The sequence below is a fragment of the Chinchilla lanigera genome, unplaced genomic scaffold, assembly GCF_000276665.1.
Source record: "Chinchilla lanigera isolate Chin_1 unplaced genomic scaffold, ChiLan1.0 scaffold00064, whole genome shotgun sequence".
Lineage (NCBI taxonomy): Eukaryota > Metazoa > Chordata > Mammalia > Rodentia > Chinchillidae > Chinchilla > Chinchilla lanigera.
Window position 1 is genome coordinate 7877822 of NW_004955465.1, and position 20397 is coordinate 7898218.

Genomic DNA, 20397 nt, shown 5'->3' on the forward strand with positions numbered 1-20397 from the left:
TGCTGGGAAAATGCTGCTGGGAGACCTGCTCCACCAGGGCTGCTACAAATCCTCGATCTGGCGGTAAATCACAATACAGCAAGTGCACCTCAGCCACCACCAGCTGGACCTCGATGTCCCTCCGTGTGGCTGTGCCCGTTACCTGAGCACCAGAGCCTGTTGGGCAGAAAACCAGGCCCGGTGCTTAATGGATCCCAGGGACCACTTAACCATGCAGAGAGCCAAGGGAAAAGAGGGAGCGCTTGTTCTTTTCTCCTCTTCCCTTCCCCCAAATTAAAGACGAATGCATGCAGACACTTTCTCAGGAGTAACCCTTTATTTTCCACAAGCCCTATTAATCAGAAGACGTCTGATGCTGCAGCTTACAAAGAGCGTCTTTTCCTCTCTCTACAGACCCTGGAGCTGGTGTGGTGACGTCAAAAGCGGCCGTCCACGCCCAGCTGCCGCACTGCGGCCTCCTGGATGTCCTGGTGGATGTGGCTGACCTCCCTCTGGGACAGCGTCCGTTCCATGTGGCGGTAAGTGATGCGGTAACAGTGGCTGGTCCTGTGTGTCCTGGAGAGGGGACAGAACGCAAATGGGTGAGTACCTGTACTTGTGGGAGAGGGAATGCCTGCCAGGGTCAGATGCCCTCCACCAACCACAGCGGAGAACTGAGCTGGGAGCCAGGATTCCACCGCATCTCATTACAGAGCCATCCCTGCCAGGACGGCTGCGTCTTTCAACGCTTCAGGAGACAGTGACGATTAGGGCGTTTGTTTGAATAATCAAGACTGCTGGGTCCCATTGGGCCCGGTGCCTCCAAGTCCCCTGGGAAGGATACTTTTGACAGACCTGATTTCCTAGCTAAGCCCTCGAGAGTCTGATTCAGCAGCCGGGAGGTTTGACCACAGCTCAGGGCTTTCCCAGGCTCTCAGCTGACAATGACAGGCAGACAGGATGGGCACCAGTGGCAGCCTGCCTTTGTCTTTCCCAGGGCATAGAAAATAACCATGTTTGTAAGGCACACTCTCAGCGCCCCTGCCAGCCACGGGAGGCACATAGATGACTGCCACAGGAACTATGCATGTCACAGGCATTCTGTGCAGACAGACTTCAGCCTCAGCTTTACAGGGGTGACGCAGCCCCCCCCAGAAGAGCCGAGCAGTTCTGATAAGTGCAGAGACAGCAGCAGGGCCTACTACTGGCAAGGCAGGCTCTAAGCCACACCCTGTTTGATCTAAATCAGGCCAGGGAGCCAGAGCTCTCTCCAAGCTGCCTCTTTGGCTGAGTGGTTAAGGACTTGGCATGCCTTCTCTGGGCGCTTATTCTTCTTCTGTGTCATGAGAAGCCTTTTCAACTTCACAGCCACAGGAAGTATTCTTTTCCAGTCCCCTGCCAATAGGATTCACTCAGCCCTTCCCCTCACCTCTCAGAGATGGGGCAAAGCAAGTAGACCCCAAGCGGTCCCCTCTGGGACATCAGCCACTTCTGAGCCTGGCCAGGGACAGGCCACGCGGTCTTGGCCAGGTGAGGCAAAGCCTGGCCTTCTGTCACTCCAAGGCCTTGAACAAGTGGGCTGCAGGTGCGGTTGGCACCCGGGCCACCCCTCACACCTCCGAGAAGACCTGACTGTCCCCATCGTCGGGGGCTCCTAGTGCCTGGCGATGGCACTCTCTGGGGTCCCCTCTCGCCTTTCCCCCCACTCCATTCCTGTCTCAATGCCGGACACCGGCTGGGTAGAATTTGCCTGGGAAGTGAAGCATCTGCCTTGGTCCTGGCTGCTCAACATCTCCCGGGCTTCAGGGGCCCTTCTCTGCCCCAGCCTGGCGTGGTCACTGTGTCCTGCTGTAGCTCTCCCTCCTGCCCAGAGCCCACTTTTGGGGAGGATGAGTTCCTAAGATGCAGCCAGGTCTAGAGCCCGGGTATGCATGGAGCCACAGGAAGATGCCACGGGATCCCACAGGGACCCAGCTGGTGGGGAGGGCGTTCCCTAGCCAGACTCAGCTGCCTGCTCCCGGTGAGAGGACCTCTGCCTTCTTTCCCGGTAGAGCTGGTCATGAATAGAAGTCCTAGGTCTCCTCTGTCCTAAAGTGTGGTTACCATGACAACCACAGACACAAGGCCGCCTTCAGCTTGTCCTGGACAGATAAGAGGAAGGATGCCCCAAAGGAGGAAGGTGCCCTCAGCGACCCACCCTATAGTGGGATCAGAGCTCCTCTACACACCGCACTGCAGCTTTCTCAGCCCAAACCCTCACCGCTCCTTCCCTTCGCTCACCCCGTAACAGCAGCAGCGGCTTCTTCTCTCCTCAGCACAGTTCTAAGCCTTACACACATCAATTCACTTAAGCATCACAAACCCACTGTGTAAATAGCATGACTGTCCTTGCTAACAGTTAAGGAAACTGAGGCACAGAGAGCATAAGTAACTTGCCCAAGCTCACAGAGTTCACTGAGAGGCAGGACTGGATTTAAAGGCAAGAAATCTGGCGGGAAGCAGCTTATTGGGGACTCAATAAAGTCAAATACAGGATTACCTCATAGCCCAGCAACTCCTTAGCGGGGCTAAACTAAGCACTGAAAGCAGATGTTCAAACAAGAACTGGTATGGGGAATTTTACAGCAGTATGATATCTAATCACTAAAAGGTGGAAATGTCCACTAACAAATGAACAAAATGCGGTATAAACAAAATGTGGTATATCCATACGATGGAATGCTATTCAGCCATAAAAAGGAACAAAGTACTAGCATCTGGGTGGAAACTAACTACAGTGCAGATGAAGTTTAAAAACATGGTAAATGAAAGAAGCTGGAGACAATATTCACATATTACATGAAATGTCCAGAATAAGGAAATCTATAGAGATAGAAAGCAGATTGGTGGCTGCCGGAGGCTAGAAAGAGGAGAACAGGGAGGAACTGCTCAGAGGTTGTGGGGTTTGCTTTTGGGGTGAGGAAAATCTTGCAACTAGAGGGATGTGGTAGCCATGCAATTCATCAACATGTTAAAGGTTACTGAATTATACATTTTCAAGATGGTTAGTTTGATGTCATATGAATTTCACCTCCATAAAACAAAAACAGAAACACGAGCTAGGCAGTCTGGTTTTGGAGCCCGGCTGGTGACCGCCACACTCAGCAGCTCTGCCAAACACACATCTCCCAGCTCACACCTCCCTCTCTTGCTCCTACCCCATGCTGTGGTGTGGCTCTGGACTGTCACTCAAAGGTCAGTGTGTTCCTAGCTGGGCACTACTGGGAGGTGGTGGGAACTTTAAGCAGGGTACTGGTGGGAAGTCTTAGGTCACTAGGTGCGTACCTTGCAGAGGTCAAGGGGACCTCAGCCTCCTCTTAAGCATCTCTGGGGTACTGCACTCCCATCATGCCTTGTGCAGGCCCAGAACAGCAGAACCAGAATAAACCTCAATCCCGTCCCCAGACCAAGTGGCTCAGACATGGTAGGCAGTGCTGTGGATCTAGACTCCCAGCCCTTCTTACTTTCCGAGTCAGTGTCTTAAGTTGTCCAGACTGGCACTGCACTTGTGATCCTCCTACCTTAGCCTCCCAAGTAGCAGGAGCACAGGCATTTGCTACTGTGCCCAGCTAATGTTCTTCTTTTTACATTGATTTGTCTCAGGTATTTCTGACAGTATCTGAACGCTGACTACCACAGCCATCTCCCTCTGAGCAGTGACAAGGTTTGCAATCTACTGAGAGGACGACTTCTTTTAGTTCTTCTGTTCAAGAAAGAGACCCGACGGGCCCCTTGTTCCCTCTGACTCTACCCTCTGACTAGTGGGGGACAAGGCCGGGGATGATTGTGATGGGGACATGCTCCAGGTGGGACACAGTGGTTTATGGGTTAATGAAGGTCTTTCCTGCTTACAGGCTCATAAAATGTGGGCTGGGAGAAGAAGAGGGGTGAGAGGATAAGAACCCATGTGCAACGTGGGGGCCCGGGGCAGGCTGCAATTTAGTCCTCCACCAGGGGACTGGTGGTACTAAGCCACCCTCCACTCCAGGTAGACTCCACAGGGCCCAATCTGCAGACAAGAATCCACCCTGGAGGAGAGATGGGCTGCATGGGCTATCTGGAGTTTTACAGGCAAGTGGAAATTTCCTTTTATGAATTTCACAGCTTCTACTCTGGGCCAAAGAAACAAGACTGCCGACTTTGGGAGGTCAAATCTCATCATAATGAGACTGAAGAGAGATTCTCCTTATTATTTTTTTAAATTTTGGTGCTGGAATTTCATTGTTCAGTGTCCACCGGGACACTGGGTAATGCAGGTTGATCACTGGCTATGCTTGAGTTTGTAGAGAGATCCTGGTGTAGGAGTTTTAGCCTGTTGGAGCATTAAAGGGCTTTCCCTTCACCAGTGAAATCAGAGGTTCCATTAGTCACCCAGCAAGCAGTATATTCCAGAGCAGCAGGGATGAGCCCTGGGAAGATCCTGGCATCTGCCCCACCCGGCTCCCAACAGGGGCTGGCAGAAGGCAGGCAGTGAGGTCAGCCACGCCACACTGGGTATCGCCCTCAGGATGCCTGAGAAACGACTGCCCTCGGGTGCTTGTGGTGGGCACTGACATGCTGCTGTGTGCCCGGTATGATGTTGGGCACTGCGTAGCCACAGAAGAAACTCAGGTCATCCTGCTTGTGAAGAGGGGCTCCTTTGGGGAGGAGAACACAGGATGGTGACAGCCACACTCATACCTGCCATCCTGGCCGCTCTGAAGGAGCCTCAGTGAGTGCTTCCTCTACCTCCCACGTGGCCTAGAGAGGAGGCCTGGCTTGGGGAACTGCAGGCTCGACTCACGCTTTTCCTGGCACTCCCTTGCTTTTGGATTCTGTTCCCTGCTCCACGGTGCCTGCCCCAGTCCATGTAAGGCCACCATCATGGCTGAGCCCAGCGCTGAAGCACAGACCGCCAGCCTGGGTGATGGAGGCCACCCTGTGTGGGCTGCCGCGACAGCAGTGAAGCAGCGCGAGAGGTTCCCTGCATGCTTCCTCCTCCCAAACTAGACCTTCAGACCAAAGGCAAGGACTCAAAGCGCCGAGAACAGTCAAGTACGTGCCAACAAAGACTGTCAAAGCATAACTGCTTAAATGGGGTCCAGCAATCCCACGACTGGATGGGTGTCCAAGGAAATGATGTCAGTGTGTCGAAGAGACACCTGCATTCCCATGTCTGCTGTTCCCAGCAGCCAAGATACAGAGTCACCTGAGCGGCCCTCAGTGGATGAATGGGTAAAGACACACACACACTCAGCCTTGACAAAGGTAAGTTCTCTCACTGTTCAACACGGAGGAGTATGGAGGACGGACGGTAAGCGAAATGAGCCAGGCACAGAGAAACAGATACTGTATGCTCTATGCCGTACATGGAGTCTAAAGAAGCTGGGCTCATAGCAGGAAGAGTGGCCAGAGACCGCGGGTAGGACGGGAGGTGGAAGTGGTCCCCAGGTTAGAGCTACAGTCAGGCAGGAGGGGCAGGTTCGGGTGTCCTGTTGCACAGTGGGGCGATCATGGTCCACAGCACTGAATTAAATGTTTCAAAACGGCCAGAAGACAAGGTTTGAAGGAGGAATGTTTGAGGTCATGGATGTACTCAGTGCCCGGCTCTGATTGTGATGCAAGGGGCACGGGCATTGAAATGCTGGACCCCACAAATCCATACATTTCAGTGTCATTAAAACGTTCATTCACACTTTACAAAGCTGGGCACCAAACAGTTTGAAACCAAACGAAAATAAAAGTGATCCCTTTGCAATTCTTTCTTGTTCTTCTTCCTAAGTGACAAAACGAACAATTACCAAGCCTACCAAGAAAACTGTCACCGACCCCCTGGGCGAAGTGCCAGCGAGGGGCTCTCTGTGAGGATCAAGGCCCCTGAGCCTCACAGGACCGGGACTGGGAACACAGGTCAGAGCGCTAGCAAGGGAGGGGTGCTTCCGTTACACAACCGCTCGGCTCACCCTGGCAACCAGACAGGCTCTGAACTTGAAATAAAACCCTTCTTCATCCAGCCAAAACCCAGCTCCTACAGCATCCACAGTAGTCTGCTGTTCCATCTGTGGCAGAACAGCTACTCATGTTCTTGCATGGCGCGTGCTCGACACCTCCCAGAATAGATGCGCACGACCAGAGTCACTGCGGACACCCCTGGGCATGCAGGGATCACTCAGGGGGAGCAGGTGCTGTCCAAGGGGAGTCCCTTTTGCAGGGTGACAAACATGAGTTTCCTCCATCTGCTCTTCATCTGAGTGCTACTAGCCATCGGCATAACGAGGTCTGGAGCCCTGCAGCACACACCATGTGGGGGGGCTGGGGGTCAATTCAGGGACTCAGGTCAGAGGAATGAGGCGCCCTGTGACCCCTGTGGCCACTCCCCAAAATACAGAGCTGACAGGGCACGGTGGAGTGGAAAGGAGTATGGGTGTGCAGGTAGAGACCTGGTTCCAGCTCCCACTCTGGGCTTTGCTGTCTGTGATTTGGAAGTTTATGTAAACTTTTTGTGCCTCAGTGGCTTCATCTGTAGCACAAGGCCAACAATTTCCTAGGGTTCCTGGAGTTTGTGAGGATGGAGTGAGGGAGGTCAGGGGAGCATTAATATAGAATCTGGTGTATCTAAGTAGATGCTCAAAGGAGTTGCCCCCTCTTCTCTAGGGTGGACACATCTCAAGCCCTCCCAGTGGATGCCTGAGACAACGGACAGTAGCCAATCTTACAGACTACACTTTTTCCTACCCATATACATCTATGATGAAGTCTGAATTAGGCACAGTAAGAGATTAACAATAATAAACAGGACAATTATAACAAAAAGCAATGAAAATCTTAAGCTTTGATGCCATTATTAAATAAAATAAGCATTACCTGAACATAAGCACTGCAGTACGACAAAGCAACCTGATAACTGAGAGGGCTACTGAGTGATGAATGGATAGGTAGTATCCATACTGTGGATACGCTGAACAAAGGAACATTCTCACCTGGCTATGACAGAGCAAGGTGTCTCAAGATTTCATCACACTAGTCAGAACTATATGCCATTGAAAATGAGAATTGTTCATTTCTAAAATTTCCCACTTCATATTTTTGGACAGTGGTTGACCTTGCATAATTAAAACAGGAAAAGCAAAACCATCCATAAGAAAGGGCCACAGTACCTATTGCTATGCCTTATTTGCTCCTTTTTTACCCATGAGGCTTCCCAGAGAAAGGAATAAAACTCTGGGGGTTGAGGGGTTATATTTTTTGTGCTCTTTTTCTCTCTTCTTTTAATTTATTAGTTAATTAATTTTTGTGCTATTGGAAATTGAACCCAAGGCCTTTGTGCTCAGCTAAACCCCCAGCTCTGTTTTAATTTTATTTTTCCTTTTAGCCTCCCTTTATAGACTTGGACACTAAACTTGGTCCAAGCATCACTACAGCTTCCTTCCCACAGAGCATGAACTGTTAGCTTTTGCTGCGAGAGCCAGGGAGAATAATGAATTCTTGCTCAGAGCTGGGCACAATTTAAATAAGTGATCTGGAAACTAAGTAAATGGTTGTCTTCCTCTTTACTTTCCCAATTGAAAAAAGAGAAGAAAAGGAAATTTGGATAATGACACTTAGAATCTGATAACGCTTTATCACTTTTCCTAGTGAACTGCCGGGATTTTCTTCTTTCCTTGAATAATTATTTTATTTTCCTTTGGACTAACATTAAAAAATGCTCAAAATCATGAGCCACCTGAGAAATGCAAATCAAAAGCACAATGAGGTTCCAGCTCACCCAGTTAGATCAGGGAACCCCAAGTGAACGCTGGCGAGGAGGGGAAGCAGGGAGGTCGTACCCACCTGGTGGAGGGAACGTTAGCTCCGGCATGTGGAGAAGGACGGTGTCGTGGAGTCACATGAGGAAAGAGCAGGTGTGGGTGCAGGGGTCCCGGGGTCTGGTCCATGCCCTGGTGACAACTGGCTGAGTCTGGGTGCCACCCTGCCTGGGTTCATTTTCCTTCCCAAATGAGATGCTGGACCACAAGGGCTCTGCAGCTCCTTCTAGCTCCAGCGTCCTAAGAATGAGCTCAGAGGCCAGAGGTGAGCCTGCCCAGATGGAGGGGAGGGCCTGAGCCAGAGGCCAGAGTGCTCTCTTGAAGCCAGCTGCTTCAGCTGGGGAGTGGGGCGTGGCAGGTGGAACCAAGAGGGCCACCCTGCGGCCAGCGGATCTCGAGGGGTCCAGCAGACACTGTACACACCTGGCCCCTCTCCATCAACTCCCTCCCTTCCCACCCCATCCACACCCAGCACGTTCTCTGTCTCCTGCTCAGGATGCTCTGTCTTCGGCCTGCCCTCCCAGGGCCGTGTTGAGCTCGTCTCCTCTGGTTCACAGACAGCGAGCCTCACAGTTGCTTTCCACTGTTGCACTTTCCTCCCGGAGGGATTTCTGTTCCTTGGAGTCAGTCACAAGAAACCAGGCCAGATGGCTCCTCTGACAGTTGCCACCTTGGGAAAAACAACTCCAATCCAGGCCTCAGTGGAGGCAGGGCCAGGGCAGGGAGACAGCAGTTGGACCCCTCCTGGCCCAGCCCAGCCCCCCAGCACAGGAGAGCTCCTCAGAGACACATGCTTTGCAGACGAGAGGTGCTTTCTAACTTCAAACACTCAGCAAGTCCTCCTGGGTTTCAAAGAACCCCCAGGTTTCATTCCCATCGCTCCCTGGAATTTTTGGTCCTCTGAGTGCACGTCTCCAGCCAAGCTCCACAGGAGGAGGGCGTTCCTGCCTGCCCCCCACCGGGTGGACCGCGTCCTGGGTCTTTCTGTGTGTGTGTGCATGAAAATAACTGCTGTGGGGAAACCTTCTGATGGAGTCGCTCGTGGTCTGGCTCAGTACTACTCCTCAGCTGCAGGATCTGGGGCCAGTTCTTAGTTCTCCTGCTCTTAGTCTCTGATCCGGGTGCTCGTTGTATGACACAGAAATAAACACATAGGGCGTTGGGAAAGAGTAAGTGAAAAAAATATGTAAAGTTTTAATGTAATTCTGCCTTACAGTTAACAGCTGGTACTATTATTTATGTAGCCAAAGGGTATAAATGCCTCCACTTTGGCCTCCACAGAAAGAGCCGAGTGGCCATAGACAAGGATCTGAACTTCCACTTTCTTGGCCTCTGAGACAAATTATCTACTGTAGTGCAGGCAATGATGTGGAAGAAACTTGAGGGCTCTGCTCAGGGAAATAAAGCAGGCAAAAGGACAAATACCCTATGACTCCACTCCTTGGCAGTACTCGAGGCGGTCACTCTCAGAGGCAGGAAGTAGAACAGGGAATGCCAGGGGTCAGGGCTGGGGCTGGGGATGAGGGGTAGGGAGTTGCTCGGTGGGAACCAAGTTTTAATCTGGGTAGACAGGAATGTTCTGCGGTGGTGATGGCTGGACAGCAATGTGAACGCACTCAGTGCTGCTGATCTATATGCTTAAAAATGGCTGGATGGCAAATCTTATGGTGTTTATATTTTGCCATATACCATAAACACAGGGGAGGGTTGGCCCAAGTAATCTAGTTGACTCAATGGAACAGAAATTAGGAACTTGCATTATGTTTAAAACAAACAAAAAAAAAAAGACAAAGTAAACACCAGATCATGCTGTGCTCAGGCAGGATGATGGCAGTGGGTGTCATGTGTTTGGTTTCTGCCCATGGTTCCATTAACTGAGCAACTAAGGTGCCCTGGGCTTTATACAAATGATTTTTACCCGCAACCCCATGGTGCAATGGTAGTGTTTGGTCATATTCAACGAATTCTTCTCAATTGTTTCATTGCTTTCTAAATGATTCTCTTACATTTCTAACAAACTTGAAGTAATGTTTCATTTTGCACAGATTTCCAAAGCTCTGTGCTTTTCAGTTGTGTGGAAAATTTGGAAGAGATTTTATTTTTCTCTCTGGCTTAGAGTCGCAGAGCCAAAGTCAACAGAGCTAACTTTAACTGTGTTCCAAGGCAGCTCCCCCAGTCTGCTGATACTTTGGTGTATGAGTCAGGTTAGGGAATGGAGCAAGTGTGGCAGGTGAAGTATTACATTCCCACCTCCGTCAATTGATCAGCAATCATCTGTTCTGGGCAGCCAACTGATCAGCAATTATTTATTATGTGCTGAGGTAGGCACCGCAGGAGATACAAACAGGTATACAAATTGCTTGATCAATGCATGAATATTCATGGAGTGGCTGTCCTGTGCATGACATGGCAGTGGTGTGAGAGAAAGGAAGGTCCCAAAGAAACAGCAAGAAGGTTTACTCTGATGATGGGTCAGTTAAGTGGTGCCAGAAGATAATATCACCTACTGACATCATGGCCATCTTAGTCTGTGTAAGTACACTTTACAGTGTGTGCCCAATGACAAGGTTACCTGACAGTGTATTTCTCAGAATGCAGCCTCACGATTAAATGACACAGACTATCACTGTCTACTTGGGTTGTAAGACATTCTTACATGAAACGATAGCTAAAAGGAAGCTACTGATGCTAAAAGTTAAATAAATAATAAACCTGAAGCAACTCAGACGTCATTCCTGCTACCAAAAAAAAAAAAAAAAAAGACTGCAGAGGAAATGAGATTAAATCTAGATCTTATAGTACATTAGGGTTTTAACAGGTGAAGGGCAAAGGACACATTCTGACTGACAAAATAACCCAAGTGATACAGGTAGCAGGAGCAGCACCCACTGTATTTTCTCCCCTTTATATAAACAAAGGGTTGCTGAATGCACGTTCCAGGTCTAAATGGCCCAGGGGACCTGCTCAGAGGATGCCTGACCCGCAGGGGAAGTAAGGTTGTGCCCAATCTCAGGACCACACTGGCTTTTCTTGTGGGGTGTGGAGGACTCCACAAGAGTTGCTTTGGGTTTATGCCATTTATTTAACTTTTAGCATTAGTAGCTTCCTGTTAGCTATCGTTTCATGTAAGAATGTCTTAAAACCCAAGTAGACATTGACAGTCTTGCGTCATTTAATCATGAGGCTACATTCTGAGAAATACATCGTCAGGTCAGGACAGTGCAGAACAGCTTCATAAATGCATGCCACTTGAACTGGGGCTGGGATGAAGCATGAATCTGGCACATGGGTATGTGGGAAAGAGGACAGGCCATTTCTGCAAAAGGCACAGAAGGAATTGTGAGCAAGTCTGGACAAGTTCAAGGACAGGCGACTGGCCGGTGTGTGCACAGAGAAGGTACAGCTATGGGGGCGGCCTGGTGGATGGGGTCACAGAGGAAGGCCCAGTGTTTCTGGAAAAGAAGCCTCAGCCAAAACATCCATTATTAAGCAACCAGCCCCAAACAAATGGGTCCTGGACCAGGTCCCTACAGGAAGCCTCCGAAAAGGTAAAGGACTTTGTTTGAAGCAGTTTTACTGTATCAAGAGGCTGGCCCTTGCTAACCTAAGGTCTCATCCTCCCAAACAACAGAAGACTATGGAGATGTTGTGGTCTACCATGTCCACCTGGTGCTAGCAGCTGCCCATCCAAAAAGTGCACTATAATCCATCCTCAACTCCACTATTCAGGAGTAGAATTACCCATGAATGTGTCAGGTTGGAGAGCTTTTTTTTCTTTAGTGACTAGTAGGTGACATTGGCTAAGACTCAGGGTGAGTTAATTTTGCAAGAATTTCACATTAGTAAAGAGAAATTTATATACATAACAATGATCTTGGTATTTGGCAAATACCTTAATTGACTCTCTGGGTCTAATAGTGTCATTTCTTGGCAAATAGAGCATGGGAGATGGGCAGGGACCACAGCAGGATTTGGCTGGCACGGTGTTCTTCCTCTATCTGTAATATTCTCAGCTAGAATACAAGAGTAAGTACTATCATATAGGTAATGTGTTTGATTGAAATAATTGAATCTAAAATAAGGGGTCGTAGAGATCTTCTGATCCATGCTCGAGTTCTTTTACAAAACCTTGTGCTCTAGATTACCTCTGAGGTGACCTATTCTAGGTCTCTACAGGGTGGGTGGAGAAGGCCTTCCATTCTCTACTGAGATGACAAATGTGTCCTGAATTTCTCTTTGTTAGACATGTACTCACTTCTATCTCTCTCCCATGACAATCTTTCAACTCTTCAACTTTCTATCAGCAGTGAAATAACATGATGGCCTTGGATAGAAAATGCCAGGACCGAAAGTGGTCAGAATGGGAAGGGACCATGGGAGGTAGCACATGTCATGTTCAACATCATTGTTTGCTGAGTCAGACATCCATCCATTCATCCACCCACCCATCCATCCATCCATCCACTTCATTAATAAGTTTATTTAGCAAATGAATAGTAAACACCCACTTTATCTATCTATTCTGCTAGCTACTGGGGACCTAAAAGCTGGGTAAAACAAATCAAAACAAACTAGACATGATCTGGCCCTTGTGGAGCTCACAGTCTAATGATTAGGATACACTAATCAAAGAATTAGAAAGAAATGTAAGTTACATCTGTGCTAAAGGTTATGGAGAAGAGGTATGTGGTGCCAGGAGGTTACCTAAAAGGGTCATTAACTTAAGGGTCAGAGGAGGTTCCCTATGACAATATCAGTTAGCTGAGACCTGAAGAAGAACAGACACCAAGTAGGTGACAGAAGGTGAGGGAGAGGTAGGCAGTGTCCCGTGCAGAAAGCACACAGTTACAATGGCCCTGGGATGTAATTGCTCCTCTGAGCTACAAGGTCTTCGTCAGATCCCTTACCTTCTCTAGGTCTTGCTTTTCTCATCCAGAGGGAACAGTTCTGCATGTCACATAGGGGAAGCTGGCATGAAACTCCAACTAGGTTTGCTACTCTGAGAGATATTGATCAAGGGTCCCATGGCTTAGGTCTTTTTTCTTTTTTTTTAAAATAAAGTGATAGAATGCCAATGTGTCTTCTACATAACATCCTTCCAAGACATACCACCCGACTACCCAAGGTAGCAGAGCTCAAAGCAAAGCTGCTCTGCTTACAGTGGGCCTCACAGTCCCACCACCTGGCTTCAGTCTCATACCCATGCACGACTCCTCCCCAGCACCTGTAGAATCTCTGGGGATCAGAGGTGAGCAATTTAAAACCAATCCAACTCCTACCATGGAAGAAAGCCAAGCTCATGGAGGCAAAGATTCACCTGAACTCATCTTAGACTTTACAAATCCAAGCACAACTGGCTTAAAATATGATTGGAGTTCATTTGGGAAAAGAAGTCTTCTAAGGAAAGAGAAATCTTTGCTCCTGCAGGGCGAAGAGGCAGCCAGACACACAGAAGGGGGAAGTCAGATTCTTAGATTCTTAGAGTATGATTCTTAGAGTATGAGAAGGGGGAAGTCAGATTCTTAGATTCTTAGAGTATGAGAAGGGGGAAGTCAGATTCTTAGACTTGGATTCTTAGAGTATGTCTTGGATAGAGGCTGAGTGCAAGCACTGATGACTTGAAGTCTCAGTTTTCCTGTTTTATAGGCAGTGAGGCTCACAACCGTCTCTCAGTGTTCCTGAGACTTAACAGGTTTTTAAAGCACTTTATAATTATAAATGACCACTTAACTTTATCAGGATAAAAGGGAAACTTTGTTTTTGCAAATGACCAAAAAACACATAGTGCTTAAACTGGTAAAGAAAAGTAATCCAACTGCATAATATTTCCTATGTGTTAAAAGAGCATAACTGCAAAGGAGTAAGATGCATTTCCTCACCTGGCTGTGTACCAAATTCTTGGGAGAAAAAAAGAGCTCCAAACAGCTTTTGTTTGAGAACTGGACACATTTAGGCAACCCTTAGCATATACCGTCTGTAGGTGTACAGTTCAACTGAATTCAGAAATTTTTGGAATGTCTGTGCTCATTATGGTATAGCCATATTCTGGATGAAGGCACATTTCTGATGGATTTGCTTTTACTTTCTGAGGGAAGGACAGCCTGTCATTTCCTTTTCCAGAAAAAGGAACAGGCCTGGCGAGATGAGGTAACCAGCGAAGCCCACCATTTTGTCCCCATCCACTCTGCCCCACTTGTGCATGTCCGCTACAGTTACCATTACTGCTTACAAAAGTGATCACAGTAACAGCTGTTCACTAATTAAATTCCAAGATGCTCCTAGAATGTGACTATGACTATATCATAAATATTCTTCTAGGTCTTGGGGAAACAGTCAATAAGAAATATTACTTAGCAGAGAAAGTGTAGGAAGCAAAGTGAAAGAGAATAAAAAAAATTAAGAAAAGAAGAATGATCTACTATGTATTAAGCAGTAGGTATTTTCATTTATCTCACTTTATCCTTATAAATAATAGGAAATACGAAGGAAATAAAAAGCCAGAAGGAGGGACGTATAAAACTGACAAATCCAGGAGGTCAGAGCTAGAAAACACAGGACACAGATCTGCAGGCTGTGTGGTGAACTGCTGAAGATTCCAACTTGGTTTAGAATCGGGACTAACGCAGAAGGCATACCCAATCAATTCTCGAGTTCAGATGACTGAAGTGAAAACACCATTGCGTACCCAGCACATTCTAAGAGTTTCTTGGGTCTGGCTTCACACAGAGAACTCAATAGTTGGGATGGCTGTGATTGACAGATCACTTACCAAAGCACCCTGCTGAATCCACATGCACCATCTCATGGAATTCTTACTTTGGTCCTATCGTACTGGGAATTACTTCCCCTACTTTTCAGCTCAGAAGACTGTCACTCACAGAGGTCAGAAATGAATTTCCCAAAGTCACCCGCACGCTGGTTAACAGAGGCAGGGTTCCAACTGAGGTTCATTGGCCTCCACTGCCATGTTCTTAATTCTGGGTGAGGAATACTGTCTGATGTTAGTGGCCAGTGTCTTAAGTCTGTCTCTGTTTCAAAGCACTACTAGGTTCTGCTCCTATGATGATACTTGAGGGAATAGTTTTAAAATGTGATTCTACAAAAAAAATTTTGCTTGGGTCAAGAGAGGCTAGGGTAGGTCTTTTGGTGGTCTGGGTATCTTTGCTACTTGGAAAATCTATGCACCTCTCTAGGTCTCAATAAAAGAGGTAATACTATTTGTTCCCAACTACTCCCTCAGTTAGGAAAAATTCAAGTCATATGAGAAAAGCATTCTCAGCAACCTAGAACAAAGCACTAATAAAGTCAGAGTCAATAAACCATTTCAAAATATTATTGAGTTGTAGTTGTCCATTTTCAAAGTCAGTGAAAAAAGTCTGGTATTTTCCTACTTCAGGAAAGAAAAGATTTCAGGCTTACATTTCTGGTACATGAGAGAGAAACATCATCAATTTTCTCTAGTTGAGTTTTGTCCATTATAAACGCTTTGGTGAAATTCAATAACACTACCTTGAGGCAAAGTGTGGCGATACCTCTGTGTGGGCACATGGCACAGTGACACACTCTCACAGGTGAAGAAACTATTGGTGTGGTCCTGGTCTTGTAGATACTTCAATTCATGTTGAATTTTTACTGGGTGGAAGAATGATCGTGGGTTGGGAAGAATGTATTTTGGACAGATTGCTGGGAAAGGTGATCAGACAGTACATCTGTCTCTGCCTGCCACAATCTGTCCCCTGCATGATAACTAGTTCATAATATGAGAGGAACGTTCTAGAATGATGGCAGGATAAGGCAAACTAAAGAACTGACTGCTGCATAAGCCTACATGTACTGAATAATATACAAGAACAAGGACTTTTAAAAAAGTAGATAGCGAAGGAGATGAGAAGACAGCTTGGGAAAACTCTCCAGGTACAAAGTGAAGAATACAAGGCATAGAAGGAAGCACCCAAGGCTTCAGCTGCCTGGAATGGAGAACTGTGCCAGTTACTGCAATCTGGAGTTCAGATATTAATGTCCTCCCTCTAAGAGAAGAAGGCTTTGCCCACCTGGGGCAAGAAGCTGGTGTTGACCTTCCTGCCCAAAGCGGAAACTTCCAGCGCTGTCTCCTTGTCCTAACAGTGGACCAGAAGAAAAATAAAACAAACAGAACACCTCCAACACAGATTGGAGAAGGGAACCTTGCCTCTGTCTGGATTCTGAAAACACAAAGAAGGAGCCTATCCTGAAAATCAAACTTAGTGTGTCTCATGTATAGCACCTCAGACCCTCAAGCTGGTCCTGGGGAGGGCTAACCCTGAGTGGCTGGCATAAGAAGTGCAGAAACAGCCAGAGAGAGAAACCTGGTCAGGGAACCTCACCTCAGAAATGGTCTAAGCAGCACAACCTCAAGACTCCAATTTATAGAACACACACAGAAAACAACCCATTACACGCTGGAGTCATTAGATTAGATACAGAGACAGAAAGATCAGCACTCCAAGGACTTCAGATATAGAACTACTCTAAAAAGATAGAAAATGAAAAGGTAAGTGTTCAAATATGTTTAAACTGTTTAAAGACATAAAATAACCATTTAAAAAATTATGAAAAAAGAACAACAGGTCTAGAAAAGAGCTACATAAAAATGTACAGTATAAAACTATAGCTATACTTTTAAAGTGAGTATTAGGGTTAAATTACAGAAGACACAGCTGAATGGAAGATTAGTAAACTGGAAGGCAGATCCAGGGACTGTTCAGAATGCAGAAGAAAAAAACACAGAAATGAAAAATATATGAGGTTAAGAAATAATAAAATAGAATATGAGTATTAGAAAAATATAGAGAGAATGAAGAGCGGCAATATCTGAAGAGATAATAGCTGAGAAGTTTCTAGGATTAATGAAATTGTTTGGATAAGGAAGGATAATAAACCTGGAATGTTTAAACAAAAGATGCACTAGAATATGGTAATAAAACAGCAGAACACCTAAGGGGAAGAGATGACCTGTGAATAATTACAGAGCAAAGCAGAACTTACAGAGGAAAAACAAAAACACAGACTTTACACTAGTTACAAAAAGTCTACGTGGTAATGGTGTAATACCCTCCGCCCACCCTCTGCCAAATCACTGGAGTTTACATTCAGCTTAGCTCTCCTGGAATACTGGTGAAATTAAAATAATTTCAGACAAAGTGAGGTAAAATGAGACTTTATGACTGACACACTTTCAGTGGGAGATTTATGAAAAGTGTGTTTCAGGAAGAAGAAAACTAAACTCACAAAAGGAGTGAGGATGAGAAGATGGCAACAGTAACACCATGGCGGACAGCACGACCCGGTGGGAACTCAGCTTGCTTCCCAACAAGACTGTCCTAAGGCTGTGGGTTCTGATGTCCAGTTTTCCAGGACTGATCTCCATCGTAGAGGGTGCTGCCAGCATTGCTCTGGAAAGCCACCTCCTGTCCTGGTCATTACCATCAGTCCCCAGCTTCCCATGGAACCTGCCTGCTCCTGGAGCGCCCTCTGCAGTGATACACCTTGGGGCCACATGGACCTGCTCTCAGCCACACTAGATGACGTTGCTGTGGCGAGTTAATGAACCCTTGTATGTCTCGGTTTCGACACCTTTAAATAGAACTAATAAAATGTACGTAATAAAGTCATGTATCACTTGACAATGGGGATTCACCCTGAGATACGTGTCCTTAGGCAGTGCTGTCACTGTGTAAACATCAGAGTGCACTTGTCCAAACTAGATGACGACAATGGCACTGAGTGACATAATTTTTGTTTGTTTGTTTGTTTCCGGTACCGGGAATCGAACTCACGACCTTGTGCTTGCCAGGCAGGCGCTGTGCCGCTGAGCTAAATCCCCAGCCCCGATTGACATAATTTTACAGGATCACCTTCACATATCTGCCCATCATTGACCAAGACATCATCATATAGCACATGATTGTATGTGTGAAGAACCTAACACAGTACCTGCTATGAAAGACTCAAAGAAAACAGTTATAATAATCATCAACATTGTAAATTTTGTTAATTCATTTATTTAACAAGCATTACAGATTGGCTATGAAATGTCCTTCAAAAGCTCATGTATTGAAGGTCTGGTCCCCAACACAGCACTGTTCAGAGCTGGGGCCTCGGGGGTGACTGGATCACAAGGGCTCTAACCTGATCAATGGATTAATCCACTGATTGATTCACAGCTCAATGGGCTATTGGGGAAGGAGTGGAAACTTTAGGAAATGGGGCCTACTGGGAAGAAGTGGGTCCTTAGAGGTTGTCCTCTTGAAGGGGCATCATGAGCTGGACCGCCCTGCTCCACCACACGCTGCCCGCCATGACGTGCCACCTCCAGGCCACAAACCACAATAGATCTTTCTTATGTTAAGTAGTTTTTTTCTCCTACTTTGTCCCAGGGATGGAGCACTAACCCAATGAACAATGTATAACTTTCCATTAATAAAAAGTTATGTGACCCTGGACTTGCTGGTAGAGAAAAATAGAGCACTTATGTTACCTAAAATTTGGGCACCATGTGCCAGACACTGTACAGGCCCCTCCCACTGTCCTGGCTGCGAGCACTTCTGAGCTCTGGGCATTTAACCAAGTCCTTTGTCAGCAGCACCATGGGGGGCTCTCACCTGACTGCTGCTCTTGCGAATCTACAAGGAAGTTATCAGAAATTCTCTTGACCCTGCTCGATTTGAAGATACGTCCTGATTGCCTTTGCTTTCATAAATCACTCTCCGCAGTAACATCTGGCCAGAGGAAAATCAAAACACAGTAGAGAGAGATGACAGACAGGACACAGTGTCTGCTGTGCTTTCTTTGACAGAGAGGACACACCTCTCTGAGATGTGGACGCTTGTGGCACGCAGTGGTGCTGGGTGCAAAAGAAAGGCTGGGTTACTGACAGCTCTGAGCCACGGCCAATCATTTCTACAACTCAGGTGAAAGACACACATTCACCTTAGTCTCTGGGTATGGACAGAGGTCCATTCCAATAACAAAAACACCAGCTCTCAACGTAAGAGTAAGTGTCTAAGAAGAAAGCTGCCACGGAAGAATTTAATATCTTTGGGGCAGACACTAAGCAGAGCTCCACAGCTAGAATGGAGGTTTACTATAAATTCTGGACCCTCAAGCAAAAATGTCAAAGAGGGCCCCCTTTCTTTTTCTTTTTTTTTTTTTTCTTTTTTCTGAGACAGGGTCTCACTGTGTAGTCCAGGCTGGCCTTGAACTCAGAGATGCTCCTGCCTCAGCTGCCCAGTGGCCGGCTATCTTTGTTATTAACCAGATACACTGATATCCAAAGTAGAGTCCCCTTTGGCTATCACCTCTTTTCAAAGGTTGCAGGAGTGACTTTGTTCCTAACACATTCATACAACACCCTGCTTCCTTCTCTTTCTTCCTACCTCTTTGTCCAAATCAAGACTGAAGGCGATTTTAGGTTCCTAAAACAAAGCGTTCCCACTGTTTCTCTCTCACACAGCGTATGTATCAGTCAGCTTTCATCACGGGGACCAAATTCCTGATGTACACAACTTAAAAGGGGGAGAGGTTTATGTTGGCTCATGAATTCACAGGCCTCACCGATGTTTGGCTGGCTCCAAGGCAGAAACGGCACTGCAGAAGCGCCTGACGGAGGAAAACTAATCAACCTGTGGGTGCCAGGAAGCAGAGAGAGGGGGAAGGAGTACGAGGGAAATAGGCCCCCCGGCCTTATCTCCTCACAGCCCACTCAGCTGACTGACAAGGCCAGCGCCTTCATGACCCAATTGTCTCCTGAAAGCCCCACCTTAAACACATGAGACTTCTGGGGGTCATTGCAGATCTAAACCACACTGCTTAGTAACAATCAGGAGCAGCCACGAAGGCTGTGTGTCTTGCCTGACTCTCCCTGCTGGGCGGGGCAGGTCTATAGGGGCCTCTCTGGGACACCAGGAGTCCTTCCTGTGATGGCTCTGGGTGAGACACAGGGGCAAAGGAAACAGCAATGTCGGGGTGTCAGGACAGCTGGGATTCCATGACTGAGCCTTCCCTCTAACCACTGGTGTCACCCTGAGCAGGTCCCTGACATTTCTGGGCTTCATCTCTTCATCAACTGCAACTGCTAAGCTCTCTGGCTTCTCCGTCCTGCGAGTCCCTAAGTGCTTATATGCTGGTTTCTGGTAAGAAGAGACACAACATCTGGCATCCGGGCAAGAACACCTTTCTGACTCACCGTGGAACCCAGCGTCTGCCTGGTTCCTCCCTGGCCATGATCATTACTGATAACAAACAAGCGGATCAGGGCCTGGGAGCCCTGGCTGTTTGAGGTATCGAAGGCCGACTCTGCCGTAGCTGGTTCTGAATAAGCAGCTGCGAAGCTGCTAATTGGATTCAGCAAGCTGCTGAGTCACTGTCGTGTAACATCAAGTCGTTCTGTGCTGATGGTGAGGCCCATCCTGTCAGCAGCTGAGAATGTTTCTTTGTGATTAAGAAGAACAGGGGTGTGCAGAGGCACACCGCAGATCGGCTTTCACAATTTATGATGAGTAATTAAAATCTAACAGGCCACAATTAGAAAGCATCCACCACAACCTTATTTCGCCAT

General features: G+C 47.3%; 1 protein-coding gene across 6 annotated transcripts in view; it reads right to left on the reverse strand.

The window, feature by feature from the left end:
* Positions 1-293: 293 nt before the first annotated feature.
* Positions 294-20397, reverse strand: part of Fars2 (phenylalanyl-tRNA synthetase 2, mitochondrial) — a 467635-nt gene continuing 447531 nt past the window's right edge. For all 6 annotated transcript variants that reach the window (XM_013521841.1, XM_013521842.1, XM_005398876.1 and 3 more), the window contains one exon: positions 294-555. In XM_013521841.1, coding sequence (XP_013377295.1) covers positions 417-555 — 139 coding nt within the window. In that variant the 3' untranslated portion in view covers positions 294-416. The remainder of the gene's footprint in view (positions 556-20397) is intronic.